The 14,633-nt window shown below is 36.7% G+C and overlaps 2 protein-coding genes across 16 annotated transcripts; one reads left to right on the forward strand and one right to left on the reverse strand.

The window, feature by feature from the left end:
* Nucleotides 1–1,247: 1,247 nt before the first annotated feature.
* Nucleotides 1,248–5,850, forward strand: LOC140776261 (probable inactive receptor kinase At5g58300). 3 transcript variants are annotated; one of them, XM_073119906.1, is made up of 4 exons: nucleotides 1,248–1,454; nucleotides 2,347–2,449; nucleotides 3,458–4,830; nucleotides 4,978–5,850. In XM_073119906.1, exons 3-4 carry the CDS (start codon nucleotides 3,528–3,530, stop codon nucleotides 5,604–5,606), a joined length of 1,932 nt encoding a protein of 643 aa, XP_072976007.1. In that variant the 5' UTR covers nucleotides 1,248–1,454; nucleotides 2,347–2,449; nucleotides 3,458–3,527; the 3' UTR covers nucleotides 5,607–5,850. The 3 variants fall into 3 exon arrangements, with proteins under 3 accessions (XP_072976007.1, XP_072976006.1, XP_072976008.1); XM_073119905.1 differs by lacking the exon at nucleotides 2,347–2,449; XM_073119907.1 differs by lacking the exons at nucleotides 1,248–1,454; nucleotides 2,347–2,449 and adding an exon at nucleotides 2,539–3,073.
* Nucleotides 5,851–6,263: 413 nt separating this feature from the next.
* Nucleotides 6,264–14,131, reverse strand: LOC140776151 (uncharacterized). Of its 13 annotated transcripts, none has more exons than XM_073119761.1 (10): nucleotides 14,068–14,108; nucleotides 13,861–13,979; nucleotides 13,350–13,636; nucleotides 12,117–12,179; nucleotides 11,635–11,697; nucleotides 11,417–11,479; nucleotides 10,513–10,575; nucleotides 10,029–10,088; nucleotides 8,801–8,944; nucleotides 6,265–7,301 (listed from the first exon to the last, which is right to left on the reverse strand). In XM_073119761.1, the coding sequence occupies exons 3-10, from the start codon at nucleotides 13,578–13,580 to the stop codon at nucleotides 6,783–6,785; spliced, it is 1,206 nt and encodes a 401-aa protein (XP_072975862.1). In that variant the 5' UTR covers nucleotides 13,581–13,636; nucleotides 13,861–13,979; nucleotides 14,068–14,108; the 3' UTR covers nucleotides 6,265–6,782. The 13 variants fall into 13 exon arrangements, with proteins under 13 accessions (XP_072975865.1, XP_072975862.1, XP_072975856.1 ...); XM_073119755.1 differs by having other exon boundaries at nucleotides 13,350–13,639; XM_073119762.1 differs by having other exon boundaries at nucleotides 13,901–13,979; nucleotides 14,068–14,105.
* Between the last annotated feature and the right edge of the window lie 502 nt (nucleotides 14,132–14,633).

The raw sequence follows: 14,633 nt of genomic DNA on the forward strand, positions 1-14,633 counted from the left end.
ATAAGAATTGCCACTGAAATATATTAATTATAATATCTAATAAATTGTTACATTTTTCTGGTAACCACACCGTAGATCTTATGGTTTCACATTAGTCCACATACTGCTATCATCATCTAATACCTCGATTACCATAACACTTGAGATATTTATTGCTTTAAAATTCGTGCCGCGCGGGATCGTGCCGTCACCCATTAATTATTAATTATGGGGCATGTTGTGACTAATAAATGCATGTAGCTCCAGATAAAACCTAAGGTTGAAGGCAATATGATGGCTACCAAATACCATTCATCATAGCATTAATATTGCAACTACGTCCCAATGAAAAGTGTGGGGACAAATAATAATTCTGGCAGTTGAATCCCTTTGTCATAAAATAATCTTAATGACAAAATTAGCCCTACGTCTTTTTGTTAGACTGCATGAATCCTTTTTAAAAGAATTAAGCATGAGATGGGTTAAAATGTCTTATTCAAATTTCAATAACATCAATTTTGCCGAGAAAAGATTAAGAAAAATAGTAATAATAAAATAAAATAAAGAGAAAGAGGAAGAAAACTAGACAATATTTTGCAGTTGATATGAAGCTCATGTTATTGTTGCCAGAAATAATATGATGCCTCATTCCAACTGAATGAACCGAGGGTGATTTCCATAATTTCCTCTAAATGTAGGAACTAATTTGCAAAATAGACAAAGTCTACGTGTTTTGGCATCTTTTTTTAAAATCGTCCTGTGTTTTTAGCATTTTCACTAAAAAGCCCTTACGTTTTTGGGATAATTACACCTGCATCCCTTAACTATGTGAAATTTCTATTGTTAAAATATGTCACATTTTAAGGGGAAGATGGTCATTTGATAAGTTGTTGAGGGGCCAAAGTAAAAAAATAAATAAGGGAGTCTAGGGTCCTTCTAAACATACATTAAAAACATATTAATATTAATTGGGGCTTCCTTGATTAAAGTTTTGGTTATCCTAAGAATTTAGATTAAATTATGGCCTAAAACTCTTAATCAATAGGTCCTTTTAAGCTCAAATTACAGGAGTTAATATGTAAATATGAAATAACAAAGAGGGATAGCTAATAAGATTTACCATATGCTAGAGGCTCTTTCCAAAATAATTGTATAAAGTAGGGGGTGAGTTATAAAAACTCATAATATTAAATACATGAATATTTACGAAAAAGTCGTCGAACTTCTTTACTTTTTATTTAACAGCTGGATGCCATCCAATTAAAAGCTGCAAAGTTCCCTGACTCCACTTCTCTGAGCGTAACTCCAGAAAATATAGGCTTCGATTTCTCTAGCAAAGCCGGGAACCAGTTCGGTTTGGTCTAATGAAGCTCGGTTTCACCATTAATGGCGGCTACATTGCTGTGGGAGCTTCGTGATACGTGCCGATTGAGCTCTGGAGCCCAAGTTGCTGGGTTCCGGAGAGAAATCTAGAGGTGCTTTCGGGTTCCTACTAATTCCTTGAATTCAGCTATCGGAATGGGGCTTTGGGCTTCGAAAGTTTCAATTTTTGAGGGATTTAATCGGTTTTTGCTATGATTTTCTGGGTTTTGCCTTTTGGGTTCACCTCTAATTGTGGAATTTGAGAAGAAAAGACTCCTTTTTACCTGTGCTAATTTTTCTACAATTTTCTGGTCGTGGAGCGATTTTCTTTCTATGATTTGGCGAAAGTTATGGTGCTCAAGTTAGAAATGCTTTTTTTTTCTAGGTGGACATAGTTAAGGAGTGGAATCTTGAGCTCTATTTCTAGCTTACTATTAACTCACTAACTGGACAAAAAAGATTATTGGGTTTTGCGAGGCTTCTCAATATTTTTTATTTTTGGTTATTAATCCTAGTAGTTTTTGCTCGCATTTTAAATGTGGGTTGTTGCTTGGAGCTCCAAGTGTGGCCTTCTCAAGTTGGTCATTGATTCATTTGAGCCTAAAGTCTGCAGTCTCTTCTTTTCTCATTAATTATTAGAAAATTCCAAAATTTTCTGCTCTCAATGAGCTTTGAGTGTTGCAATGACGAATCCATCCAAGAGTAGTTTGGCAGAACGAATATGTCTTCTTCCACAGGTGATGAGATATCGATTTAGACCTGAGCCTTTTCTATTATTTTATAATTTATGTTTATTTTTTCCTTTAAATTATCCCTTCAATGTTATCCCACACTTATTTATATCTTGTAAGTAGTAAATAATTAGTGAATCATTACGCCCAGTTCAGCATTAGGCTTTGTTTGGTGATGTCACCTCCACCCTTTTGAATTCCTCCTCGATTGGTGCTCTGCTTTTGCTTTGCCTTCCAGTGCTTTTCTCAGGATCAACTAATTTGCTGTGAACAGTGCCTATTGCTACTCAATTTTAGCACAAAAAAAAGTGGATCATGTGAGGTGTTGGACCAAATTCTGACGTTCGAGATGTTCTTCTTTTGCATAAAGTTTAATGGTGCGCATTTGCTTTCTTCCTTTCTTGAGGCCTTTCGGCTTTTGTGCATTGATCCTATTCTTTTCATTTCTTTCATTAATTGATATCTTAAGAAACCCATAATTTGTTTGTAAGCGAGAATTAGGTCGACTTTTGCTTTTGTCGACTATATCTTACCTTAGAATCTGTTGCTTTTTCCTCTTTAAATGGCCACCATTCTTTGAAAGTGATCTGTTCGGCACTTATGCAGCTTAGAAATTAATATGGGACCGGTTGTTGCATACAGTTAGTTAGAACCAGATAAGGCTGATAACTCAACTTGTTTAGGATATAAATATGTAGGGACAAGGAGAATCATGGCTTCTTTTAACAACTAGCCTTAAGAAAGTACTGCAGAGGCATTTCATATTCTGTAATGTCTCCATAATAAGGAATTGCACCTTTTCACACATTTAAAACTAGCGGCCATAACTTGCTTTCACCCAAGAAACACTGTTTACTACCAACCAATCTGTACAACAGTTTGCGTTAGCCTAGCTTGAAGATCTACCTTCTGGAACAATAGCTTTAAAAATACTTGCTTTCTACTGTTGTAAAAGGCTATGGTTAACTTAGTTTTCCTGCTGATCAACTTGTTTAATTGTGGTAAGATAAAACTAACAAATCAAGTTAGAATAGATAGTTCTAATGCTGTTTTTTTTTCTTTCCAAAACCATCTCACTTTCTCCCTCTCTCTGTTCATCTGTGTGTGGCTGTATATGTTGTGTACATACGATGTATGCACCACATATGCAACTTGCTTTTTGCTATTTTTCTTATATCTTTTACCATCTCTCTTCCCTTGGCTCTATTTATATAGGTAAATTATGTCCAATCCATGTTTATGTCTGCCTGTGTGTTTTATATAAAGAAGGCTACTCTTGTATATTTTTATAGTTAACTGTCAGATAATTGCTGTATGATTTCATTATATGTCATTTTAAGAATTTTAAAGTTAGACCAAATTTTGCTCTTTTATTGTTGCAACAGGAATAGGAAGTGCTGGTCTCAATGATGGAACTCATTGTTCAAATTCTTCTTCTGTAGCTGAAAATTAGCCATGGATCACCTCAAGATCAGATTCTTTTCCTTTTTGTTGTTCCCCTTCTTTTATTTCCTAACATGCTTTCTCTCTTCAGCCACTGCTGACTTAAGTTCTGATAAGCAAGTCCTCCTTGCCTTCTCTAATGAAGTTCCCCATGGGCGCAAGCTCAACTGGAATTCCAATAGCTCAGTCTGTTCTTCTTGGCATGGGGTACGGTGCACACCAGACAAATCTCGTGTTTTTGCCCTCAGGCTACCTGGCACTGGGCTTGTTGGCCCAATCCCTGCAAATACACTTGGCAAGCTTGATGCTCTCCAAGTCTTAAGCCTCCGATCTAACCGTCTTAGTGGAAATCTTCCACCTGATCTCTTTTTGCTTCCTTCCCTGCAATATCTTTACCTTCAACACAATAATCTATCAGGAGATATACCAGCTTCACTCTCATCTAGACTTATCACTATTGACCTTTCCTATAACTCTTTCACAGGAGAAATTCCAGTAGGGTTTCGAAATCTTTCACAACTTTCCATCCTGAAGTTACAGGACAATTCTCTCTCTGGATCAATCCCTGACCTTAAAATCCCTACTCTAAAGCTTTTGAATCTGAGCAACAACAACCTGAATGGTTCTATTCCTTTTTCTCTCCAGAAGTTCCCAGATAATTCATTCTCTGGGAACCCTCAGCTCTGTGGTCCCCCTTTACCTCAATGTTCTGCAGTACTTCCTTCTCCCTCGTCATTCCTTCCACCTTTAGCACCTTCACCGGCATCCTCAGTGACGATCAAGAAGAGCACCAAGAAAAGAATAAGTGCAGGGTTCATCATTGCAATTGTTGTTGGGGGATTTGCCTTGCTGCTTCTACTTGCTGTCATTTTCATTGTATGCTGTTTTACAAGCAAAGATACTGAAGGTGGTGGAGATTTGAAGAAGGATTCCAATAATGGAAATAATGAAAAGCCTAAAGTGGAATTCAGTAGTGGGGTTCAAGTGGCTGAGAGGAACAAGTTGGTTTTCTTTGAGGGATGCACTTACACATTTGATTTGGAAGATCTGTTGAGGGCTTCTGCAGAGGTATTAGGAAAAGGGAGTTATGGGACAGCTTATAAAGCTATACTTGAGGATGGGACGGCAGTGGTCGTGAAGAGGTTAAAGGAAGTTGTCGTGGGGAAGAAAGAATTTGAACAGCAGATGGAGACCATAGAGAAGGTCGGGCAACACCCATATCTTGTAGCTCTTCGTGCTTACTACTACTCCAAGGACGAGAGGCTTCTGGTTTGTGATTATGTTGCCACTGGCAGCTTATCATCCTTGTTGCATGGTATGCTTATCTAAATTTCTAATTGTGTGATTGATTTCAGTTACTACAGTATTACAATGAAATGCTTTTCCTGGAATTGTGCAAATGCTTGACCAGAATATTTATGAAATATTCGCTGATTTCTCCAATCTGAAACTGAATGTGCAGGGAACAAAGGTGCTGAAAAAACACCATTAGATTGGAACAGCAGGGTGAAGATTATACTTGGAACAGCATATGGCATTGCACACATTCACTCAGAAGGAGGTCCTAAGTTTGTCCATGGCAACATCAAATCAACCAACGTCCTCCTCAATCAAGACCTTATTCCGTATATCTCAGATTATGGCCTCAGCCCTCTGATAAATCCTCCTTCCAGTACCTCCCGGGTCGTGGTTGGTTACCGTGCACCTGAAACCATTGAAACTCGAAAGATTACTCAGAAATCAGATATTTACAGCTTCGGGGTCCTCCTCCTTGAGATCCTGACTGGGAAATCTCCACTGCTGTCGCAAGGGCATGATGATATTGCTGATCTACCGAGATGGGTGCAGTCCGTTGTCCGAGAGGAGTGGACTGCTGAAGTATTTGATGCTGAATTGATGAGAGGTGGGAATGCTGAGGAAGAGATGGTTCAGATGCTTCAAATAGGAATGGCTTGCACTACCAAGTCCGCCGAGCAACGACCAACAATGGCAGACGTGATTAGGATGATCGAGGAGATCCAGCAGTCTGGATCAGAAAGTCGTACATCCTCGCAAGACAAGTTGGATTCAGATGTGAAAACATCGACATGAGTTCTCCATACTAGAATGAGTGTTCATGCATAGTAAAGTTGGCTCAAGAAAACTGTGGACAGCCTTTACCACTGTTTTGCTTGGTGCTAGGTGTGATGCTTAACAACTTTGGCATTTCTTGCTACTAGATAATTTGATTGGTGGGTACTAATTATCTTAGTGATCTAATATAACCCACTATTACTATTACTATTGCTGTTCGTTTATTAATGCACGAGAAAGAGCTTCAACCTTGTTTGATACTCTTCGAAAATTTTCTCTAGGGCATGAGTTGCATCTCAGATGTTTGCAGTAAGTCCTAACACAGAAATTATTCTACCTGCAGGAAGTTTATCTTTGGTTGAGAAAAGTGGGCAGTGCTCAGTTATATTTTATTGAAGAATGAAATTATACAACGAAAGAATCTCTGAGAAGAAACACTGCAAGAAGTTTATCTGGTTCAATTGTCTTCTCTCAGAGAAAAATACAATAAACGGAATGAACTCAATTAACATAAAAATCATCTAACATCTTTAAACTTTATGCTCCCACCCCACTAAATAGCCGCTATTTAAGTTAATATAATATATTCCCTTTAAATTAAAACAAAGATACTTACCTATAGGAGAATCAAATGCTGAAGCAATGCAAGTTTTACTAAGCTGACATACTGAATTATATAGCTCAAATCAGAAAGGGTAAATGGCAGGAGACTGCAAGCCAAGAAATACAATCATATCAGTGGCACTTCACTTCGCCGAAATCATACACCACTTTACATTGCCAAAATCATCCACCTATTTTGACAATGTGACGAAACTCCATTGTTATATTGTGATGTGATACAACAACAAAAAAATTAAACATTTTCTGGATTCCTTTCATACAATTCAGTTTCAGCATTTTGTCCAGCTGCCATCACATTTAACTTCTATACTGATACCACCTTCACAATAAAAAAAACACCATATGACAGGCTCCTTGCGCAAGATAAATAAAAGATTTCTCAAGCAGTGGGAGCTCCAATGGTTAGTTCCTCCAAACGATACAAGTACTTTACAAATATATGGAAGGCATCTTGACGATTTGAAACTATTTCAACCTTAAAAAAGGGCGTGTGTAATTATCAAAAGAATTTAAATAATTATCCTGTGATCTTGTAAATTTTCTTGTACTGTCTAAATCTCAAGACGCTCATCAAGAATATTGTGGATGGGCCTGGTTCACCAAATCAGCACCACTAACAAACTTCGCTACAAAAGAGATTAATCGGAATGGAGCCCCAATGAGTGGAGCATCAGATAGAGGGACCTCCTCTGGTTTCATATCAACAGCAGCTCCTTGAGACTCTTCCTCGTGAATCTGAATCTCATCTAGAACAGTTACAATTTCTTCACTTATCATTGGCTCATCTGATCTCTGTTTCTTTGCTGTTTGCATAGAACCATCATTGGAACCTCCAACTTGATCATTGCTGAGCATTTGCTGAACTTGAATAGACGATTGAATTCTTTCACTCATTTCAGGCATATTTGCACCATATTCTTGTCCATGATCAGTTGGAGTGGAAGCTCTAGCAACAGTCATTACTTCATCAAGCTCATACCTAGAAAAAGGTTCAGCAACAAGAGCACTTTGATAATGACCATGCTCATTCCTAGACAAATGTTCAGAAGCAAGAGCACTTTGATCTTGTTTGGAGTCCAGTCCATTCAGCTGCAAGACAAATAAAGGCATATTTAAAATGTTAGTTAAACCAAGACAATGATGTGAAACTAGGATCATATATCAGAAAGGAAGGAAAAGAATATGTAATTAGTACTAAACAGCATCACAAACCTGTACATTTTATTAGACTTATCACTGGTTTCAATGCATGACCTCATAATATTTTATAAGGAACCAGGTTTTCTATATAAAACCGGGTAAGTCCAGGTCTTCAGGTCTAATCAGGCGATTGTAGAAATCTAGCTTGTCAGGATGAAAATAGAATTATAGATGTGTAAACAAGATGAGTTCGAGCAAGCTGAGGAAAGCTTGATTGGACTCAATATCACTAAAAGCCAGACTAGGGCTCAGCTCAAGCTCGAGGTGAACTGGTTATAGGGAAGGCTTGAGCTCGGCTCGTCCTATAAATAAGCCACCTCTGGTTGGCAATCCAGCTCAGTTCGAAAATATTACTATATGATTCAACTTTTAGGGAACTGCAACAAGGAAACTTCCTCGACACTAAAGAAATTAATAAGTCTTTTCAATGTATGTTGTGAATCAGCTCAGAGCTGAGTTAGTCTAGTCGAATCATGAACTCACTTGGTGGGTTAATCTAGTGGGTTGAATTTAGTCTAGATTTGCTTGGAGGGCAAGTCACCTAAAATTGATAGCCACTATAAATGAGGTGTGTTAAGCACCTCAAGGCATCAAGAAAAGTTACCCTAATTTTCCTCTCTCTCTCTCTCTCTCTCTCTCTCTCTCTCTCTCTCCCCCTAAGCTCTCATCTGCTGGCGGTGTTCTTACCGAAGCCACTGGCTACAGTGATTCCTTCCCTCTAGCTGTCCTCTCCTACTGCCTCACCTCAGCCCCCTCGACACTCCACCTCCCTCAACTCACCCGAGCCCATCTCCCTCAGCTCCCTCAAGCTCTTCCCTACCTTCAAAAACTCACCAAGCTCATCTCAGCCAAAATCATTACCACACTCCACCTTCCCTTCCATTCCACTCCAAACCCATCACACCAAAAGCTTCACCCTCACACCAGTCCCCACCTTCCAACAACTTCAGCCCTACATGCTCACCGGCCCACTCCACCTTAGCCAACACCCACCTTGCTCACTTCTGACCACGAAAATGTAATTCATTTCCAATGTGGGATTAGCATGATAGTATAGCACTAACTCCACAGAAGTAAAAAACCTCTCAAAGCAACAAACCGCTCAAACCAACTAAGCTAATGACCTTCAAGTAAAATTAACTATGCACACACGCATTAGCAGTTACTGGTGGAACTATTAGAAAGTCTGTGTTCCTTACAAGCCTTCGTTGTCTAGTCCCAAGTTACCAGTTAAAGCAACCCAAGCAAGTACTCTGAATAGATGCTGATAATATCCTATTCAGGATAAAACAGAACACTGACTGACAGGTGCTGCATAGCTAAAAGACTATGATTAATGCTGTTAACATTAAATAGTTGAAAAGACTATAAAACATAAGTTTCCAAACCTTTGGCCCATCAGCTTCTATGGTTTCTTCAGAAACAGTTCTTGTCTCAAGGTTCTCTATCCTTGACTCTACTGTGGATAGTCTTTCACACAAGCTCTGATTTTCTTGGACAACAGTGCTTCTAGATTCCTCCAACTCCTTCACCTGCCATGTTAAGTTAAATATTCATATCAGCTTCATAGACAGTAAAGTAGTCTTACAGCTTATTCTAGAAAGACACGAATAATTGGAAAAGGCAAACTACTGTAGTAAACAAATAAACAGTAAGCTAACCACCAAGACGTACAAATTACAAGTACCTTAGTCATAGACACGATGTAAGTGTAATTTAAGATGCTAGGCAATATGTAAATCAATGGATTTCTCGTAACTGAAATAATTGGCACACAATTTGGTGAATGAGTTGCTCAGGTTGCATGAGGTATAAGTTATTTGCTCTACCGACCATCACAAATCTAGACCAGAGTGATTGATTATAGGTCAAAAGGTTGAAGCATAAGGCCAGTTTAACATTGACAAATTTAGCTGATGAAATATTGTATGAAAAGCAGCTCTTAGCCTAGAAATTCTGTCAGAAACTATTACTTTATATTGACATTTAATAGAAAAGGATGAGCAAAGAAAAGCTTCAGGAAAATGTAATTGAGAATGAATCAAATCCAACTAGTGATCAAGGATGCACGTGGCGAGCGCATATAATGCAGTAATTCATAAAAGCAGATAAGTAATATATAACGACACGGACGAGTAGCCTTGATGCTAATATAGGTGTGTTTAGTTCATCAGTATCAGAGTATAAAGCACTAACCTTGTTCATATACAAAGTTTTTATAGGGACGATACATACTATATGCTTAACGAATAACTTAGTGATGATAGTGGTGCAAGCTGCTAAACCCTGGGCCTTCTCTTTTGTCTAATAATTATCTTCATAAGAGGAAAAAAAAAAATACATACATACATAAGAAAATGTTCATCCTCACATAATATGCTTATCTGCCATCAATAGCAGATGGAGTTGTCTGCATTATTTGTGCAAAAATACAGCATTGTTTCCTACATATTGCCATGTGAAATCAAAAAGAGAAGATATCAAATTATAAGATAAATTCATGTAACTGAGTCAAAATCAAAGACAATCAAAGTTTAGAACATTTGGCATTTATATATCTTGTTATAATTTATAAACCAATGTTAAGCAAATAGAAATGGACCTAGGACCATGTACCTGCATTTTCAGTGTTCTGTTAACTTCCTCCAATTCAGAAATAGTTTCCCTGATTGAAGTCTATAACAGGAAAGATAAATTATAGAGTTGTAAGTATCAACCGAAAATAATATATCTGAAAAATAACTTTTAAGAAGGCTCAACTTTCCGTCACAAAATAATGCAAGTCAATTTACAGAATTATAAGAAGTATCAAATGAAAACTTTATCCACATCGTTATCTAGAAAACTAATATGCTTTTGTTTATTTGTGAATCATTAATTGCTTGAAAAGTGAATTACGAGCAGATCCATTGAAAAATGAATTACGAGCAGATCATTTATTGTATCATCAAAAGATATGCTTGCCAATTGAGTGCAAAAGAAGTCTCCTAGACTTTTCTTATTTCTGGCTTCAAACAAAAGTATTCGACAATTAACATATTAATACTTTAAAATAAATTTCATTCTACAGAAAAGTTTTCAGAATGAAAAAATACATTACCTCCTTTAGAGTCCAAGAGTCTTTGATGCCTTCTATGCTCTTGACTTTGTCTGCTAAAATGGCCTATATACATAGCATCAGAAAATTAGAACAATTGTATTAGCCTTTATGCTGTAAAATTTCTTCTGCTGGATCCTATTGTATATGAAAATATAAAGAGGAACATGACATTCATGAAAACAACCTAAGTTTAATGCTGTTTTTTTTTGTTAGTTTCAAATCTCCATCTTAATAAAAACATAGACAGGCCTGCTGTAGAAATGTAAGGCTCTGTTTAATTTCCTACACCACCAAGCAGACTAACTTGTAACTATGTTTTTAGGCGCTAATGCAACATAAAGCTGAACAGAATGCTTCATAATTTAACATCCTGATTTTTGTGTGCATCAGCACAAAAATTTCCTTGCACCAGCTGATTGCTGAAACATTTGCCGTCAGCCTAAGAACCATAGCATGAGCTAGACCCTTAAGAAAAGAGTGTTCACTCCTGGCCACCTTTTCAATAAAGGATTAGTCAAGATCACAGAAAGTTCGGTATTTCAAACTCCAGCTTCACAAGCAACATTTATTTGGTGCTCTGTTAGTAAATAATTAAATATAACCATGTATCATGTGGCTTTGCATGAATGACCAAGTCGCTTGGAAAAAAGGAAAACAAAAAACCAAATAACAAGGAGATCCAAAACTTACATATACATGCATACATTACTCTACAAAAATGTTAGCTAATGAATTATGATGTCTTTTACTTCCCATTATGTTTAACCCATTTTGCAGTTCGGCACCATAAGCTTAGTTTAAAGAGATATATAAGAGTATTGTCAAACTCAATAAAGATTCTGATTTTTGCGGATTCTCAATTATTCAATATTTGAATAATTAAATATGACGAGGAGAAATGTACCTCCTTCTGCACCAATGAGTCATTTTCAACCTGTAACTTATTGAGTTTTTCTTCTAGAAAGGTCTGCAAAATCAAGTATAGCAATTAGCATTAGATATATAAGTTGCTGGAACAGAGTATACAATAAAAATTAAATGATTTCTCCTTCATTGTGCTAGCCATTTAATATTCTCGACCAAATCCAGAAAGTTTAAGACGAGAATTGGAATAGGCATTACTGTATTTTGGAGACAAAAATCTACTTTACTTTGCAATCCTTCAAGTTTTTCCTCCAAATTGACCTGCAAGATTGATGAGAAATAGTGTCAAATCATTACTTTTGCAACATCTATTAGAACTTTATAAAATAAAAGGATGCCCATTGACTGGTAGATCAATAGCAAAGTATTGTGGACATTAGAAAACCCATGATGGTTCTCCTCCTTGGCTCCCCTGGCCGTCTCTCTGACTCAAGATAGAGTACAGGTACTTAGAACCAAGGAAATAAATGTGATACAGATATGTCCTCACATAATTATACAGACACATAGGTACGTGGATGCAAGCAAGTAGATATAAATATTGTGTATGCTACCAGATCAGCTTGACATTCACGCATGTGGAGAGAGAATATTGTGGATTTATAAACTTTTATGACTTCTGTACATTGCATCACAAGGCTATATCATTATTAACTCGGAAAATGCATGCACAATCAGACCTCTTTTTGGAGCCATAAGTTTTTCTCATCTTCCAACTGCTTGATAACTTCATGCAGCCTCACCTGTAAGGCAAACATTTGTTGGAAAACAAAATCTCTCTCAGTTAGTGCATAAAGAACAATCCTTCTGATATCAAACTAGTAAAACAAAAAAAGAATTATGTTGACAATATACTAATCGAACCAAGAAAAGCATAAAAGATGGAACTGGTATAAGAGTGATGGAAGAACACAATATTCTTACTATGATAACAACATGCAGAACAGGAAATTCAAGTATCTTTCCAGAAGGGCAGATGTGCTCATAAAAGGATCTTATAAGCTGTGCGTTTAAATTTCTGTCTTCCTTTCAAAAAATTCAAATCCAGAACACCTAAATTATTTATAGAAGAAATGATACAAGACTAAAATTATTTATGGTCCTTGTATAAAGGAAACTCAAATTGCTTAAGTTAGATTCATGAGTCAACCCAGCAATGTTCTCTGCCTATATTAAAAGATCATTATAAAGTAAACCAAAGAAGGATTGCTTAAGGAATTAGAAGAGGGTCCTGCCCATCCAGGTAGATAAACTCCTCAACTGCTCCATGGCAGCTGAATAGTAGTCTCATGATCTCATCAAGTACATTCATATAGGGAAATATTAAGCTCAAGCAAAATTACAAGGTATGTAACAAATATAAATGAAGCCTGAGAAGTCCAAGATTGTAATAGAAGTGGAAGCTCGGATTTTTCTTAATATTAACCATTTCTGAACATTGTCCACTCAAATGAAAATGCTGAACGTAAACTCCAATCCAAAACATCAGAATGCCTTCACTTCATCTACTGGTTAAAAATATAATTAAACCTACCTCCATCTTTGGAAAGCTCCAACAACCCTACCCCCTTTTATATCATTTTTGCATCCAAAATGGTATATCAGATGAATTAAATTTTAACTATTGCTTAAGTATGTTCCTATTGACCGGTCAGTTTTATCATCAAGAGAGGTAGAAAAGGAACTCCTGTAAGGCCAACTCTAAGGTATGTTAGCTTAAAATCGTTATCATGCGCAGATTATATTATTTAAATGTCAATATTTGAGTAGGCATATATATCCGACCAAGAAAAAAAAGTTGAATGCTTGTGTACAAAAGATGATAATTGTTCTCCTTATAGTACTTAAATTAGTGATCTAACCATCAAAAGGTTGAAATTTCGTATAACAACTAGATATGGCATAATACTTACAAATTTTGCTTCGTACATCTTATGCTTTTCCATCTCCATATCTGATTCAGACACCCCCCCAACACTCTGCACATCCACATTGCCAGGATTCTGTCCGTGATGATTCAGCTGCAAGGCAGAATCATTGTTCAGATCCCGCACAACCACCTCTTCAGCATTGGAAGCAGCGTCATCGGCAATCTTACCCTGATTGCCTTTCTTCTTCCTATTTTTCTTTTTTTTTGCATCCATTCCTCACCCTTGGATGTGATCAATCCAATCTCTCACTTTGTCACCCAATTTCTTATCTACTGCAATCAGGAGCAAAGAACATTAACTACTTTAGTTATCCCCATAAGAAAATCAATGAGTAATCTACAAACACATCAAAAATCTCATATCAAATGAAAAAATTCCAGTAAATTTTGAAACGATACACTACCAAATATAAGAGGAACCAGCAATTTTTATCAAAGAAAGGTGAATTTGAGCAAAACTTAATAGTACACCAATAAAGATGAAATTACTTAACCTATTTTGCATCAAAATGGGTAAAGTTCAATACTCAATACCAGATCGCTGTCAACCTCGCCAAAATGCCTCTATCAAGAACCGAAACATCTAAATCCCTCCCGCTCCAGAGATCTAAACCTTCAACAAAGATACGAGCTATGATCTAAATAGAAAACTAACGGTCAAACCATGGATCAATTCTTCAAGATTCGAGGTGAAATCTAACCCTATACCGATTCCCGAGATCGATCGGGCCTCCAATCTCAAACCGAAGCTCAAAAACTAGAAGCCCTAAGTTTAACGGTTTCGCAGGAGTCCAATTCTAACGATTTCGTACACCCGGATACGCCGTGCGCGATTCGACCCGATAATTCATCCTACGGATCCGGGTCACGATCCGTTAATTTTGTACAATTTGATCCGATCTTTTCCTACTGAGGAGCCGGGTCTAAGGCTTTTCTTTACCTAATTGCCACTAAAAACTTTTATAATATCATAATTATCATTATATGTTCTAAATATGATAATGTCCACCGAAATCTTTATACTATATTAAAAATATTATTCAGTGGTTAAATTTAATTAATCACAATTAGAACTAAACTTAAATTCGAAAGAAAAATCATCTTGTCTTTGTATCAATTCTTCAAAGTGATTCAAAAGTTATCCAATATATATTTTACGCTCTGAACTATAAGAAAGAGGAATATTTTGGTCATTTACGTATGTTTATTAACTTTAACAATAATATTTTGATAATATTATCTTAAAAAAAATATAATGGCAATCCTA

The sequence above is a fragment of the Typha angustifolia genome, chromosome 14, assembly GCF_048772165.1.
Source record: "Typha angustifolia cultivar Huaian chromosome 14, ASM4877216v1, whole genome shotgun sequence".
Classification (NCBI taxonomy): domain Eukaryota; kingdom Viridiplantae; phylum Streptophyta; class Magnoliopsida; order Poales; family Typhaceae; genus Typha; species Typha angustifolia.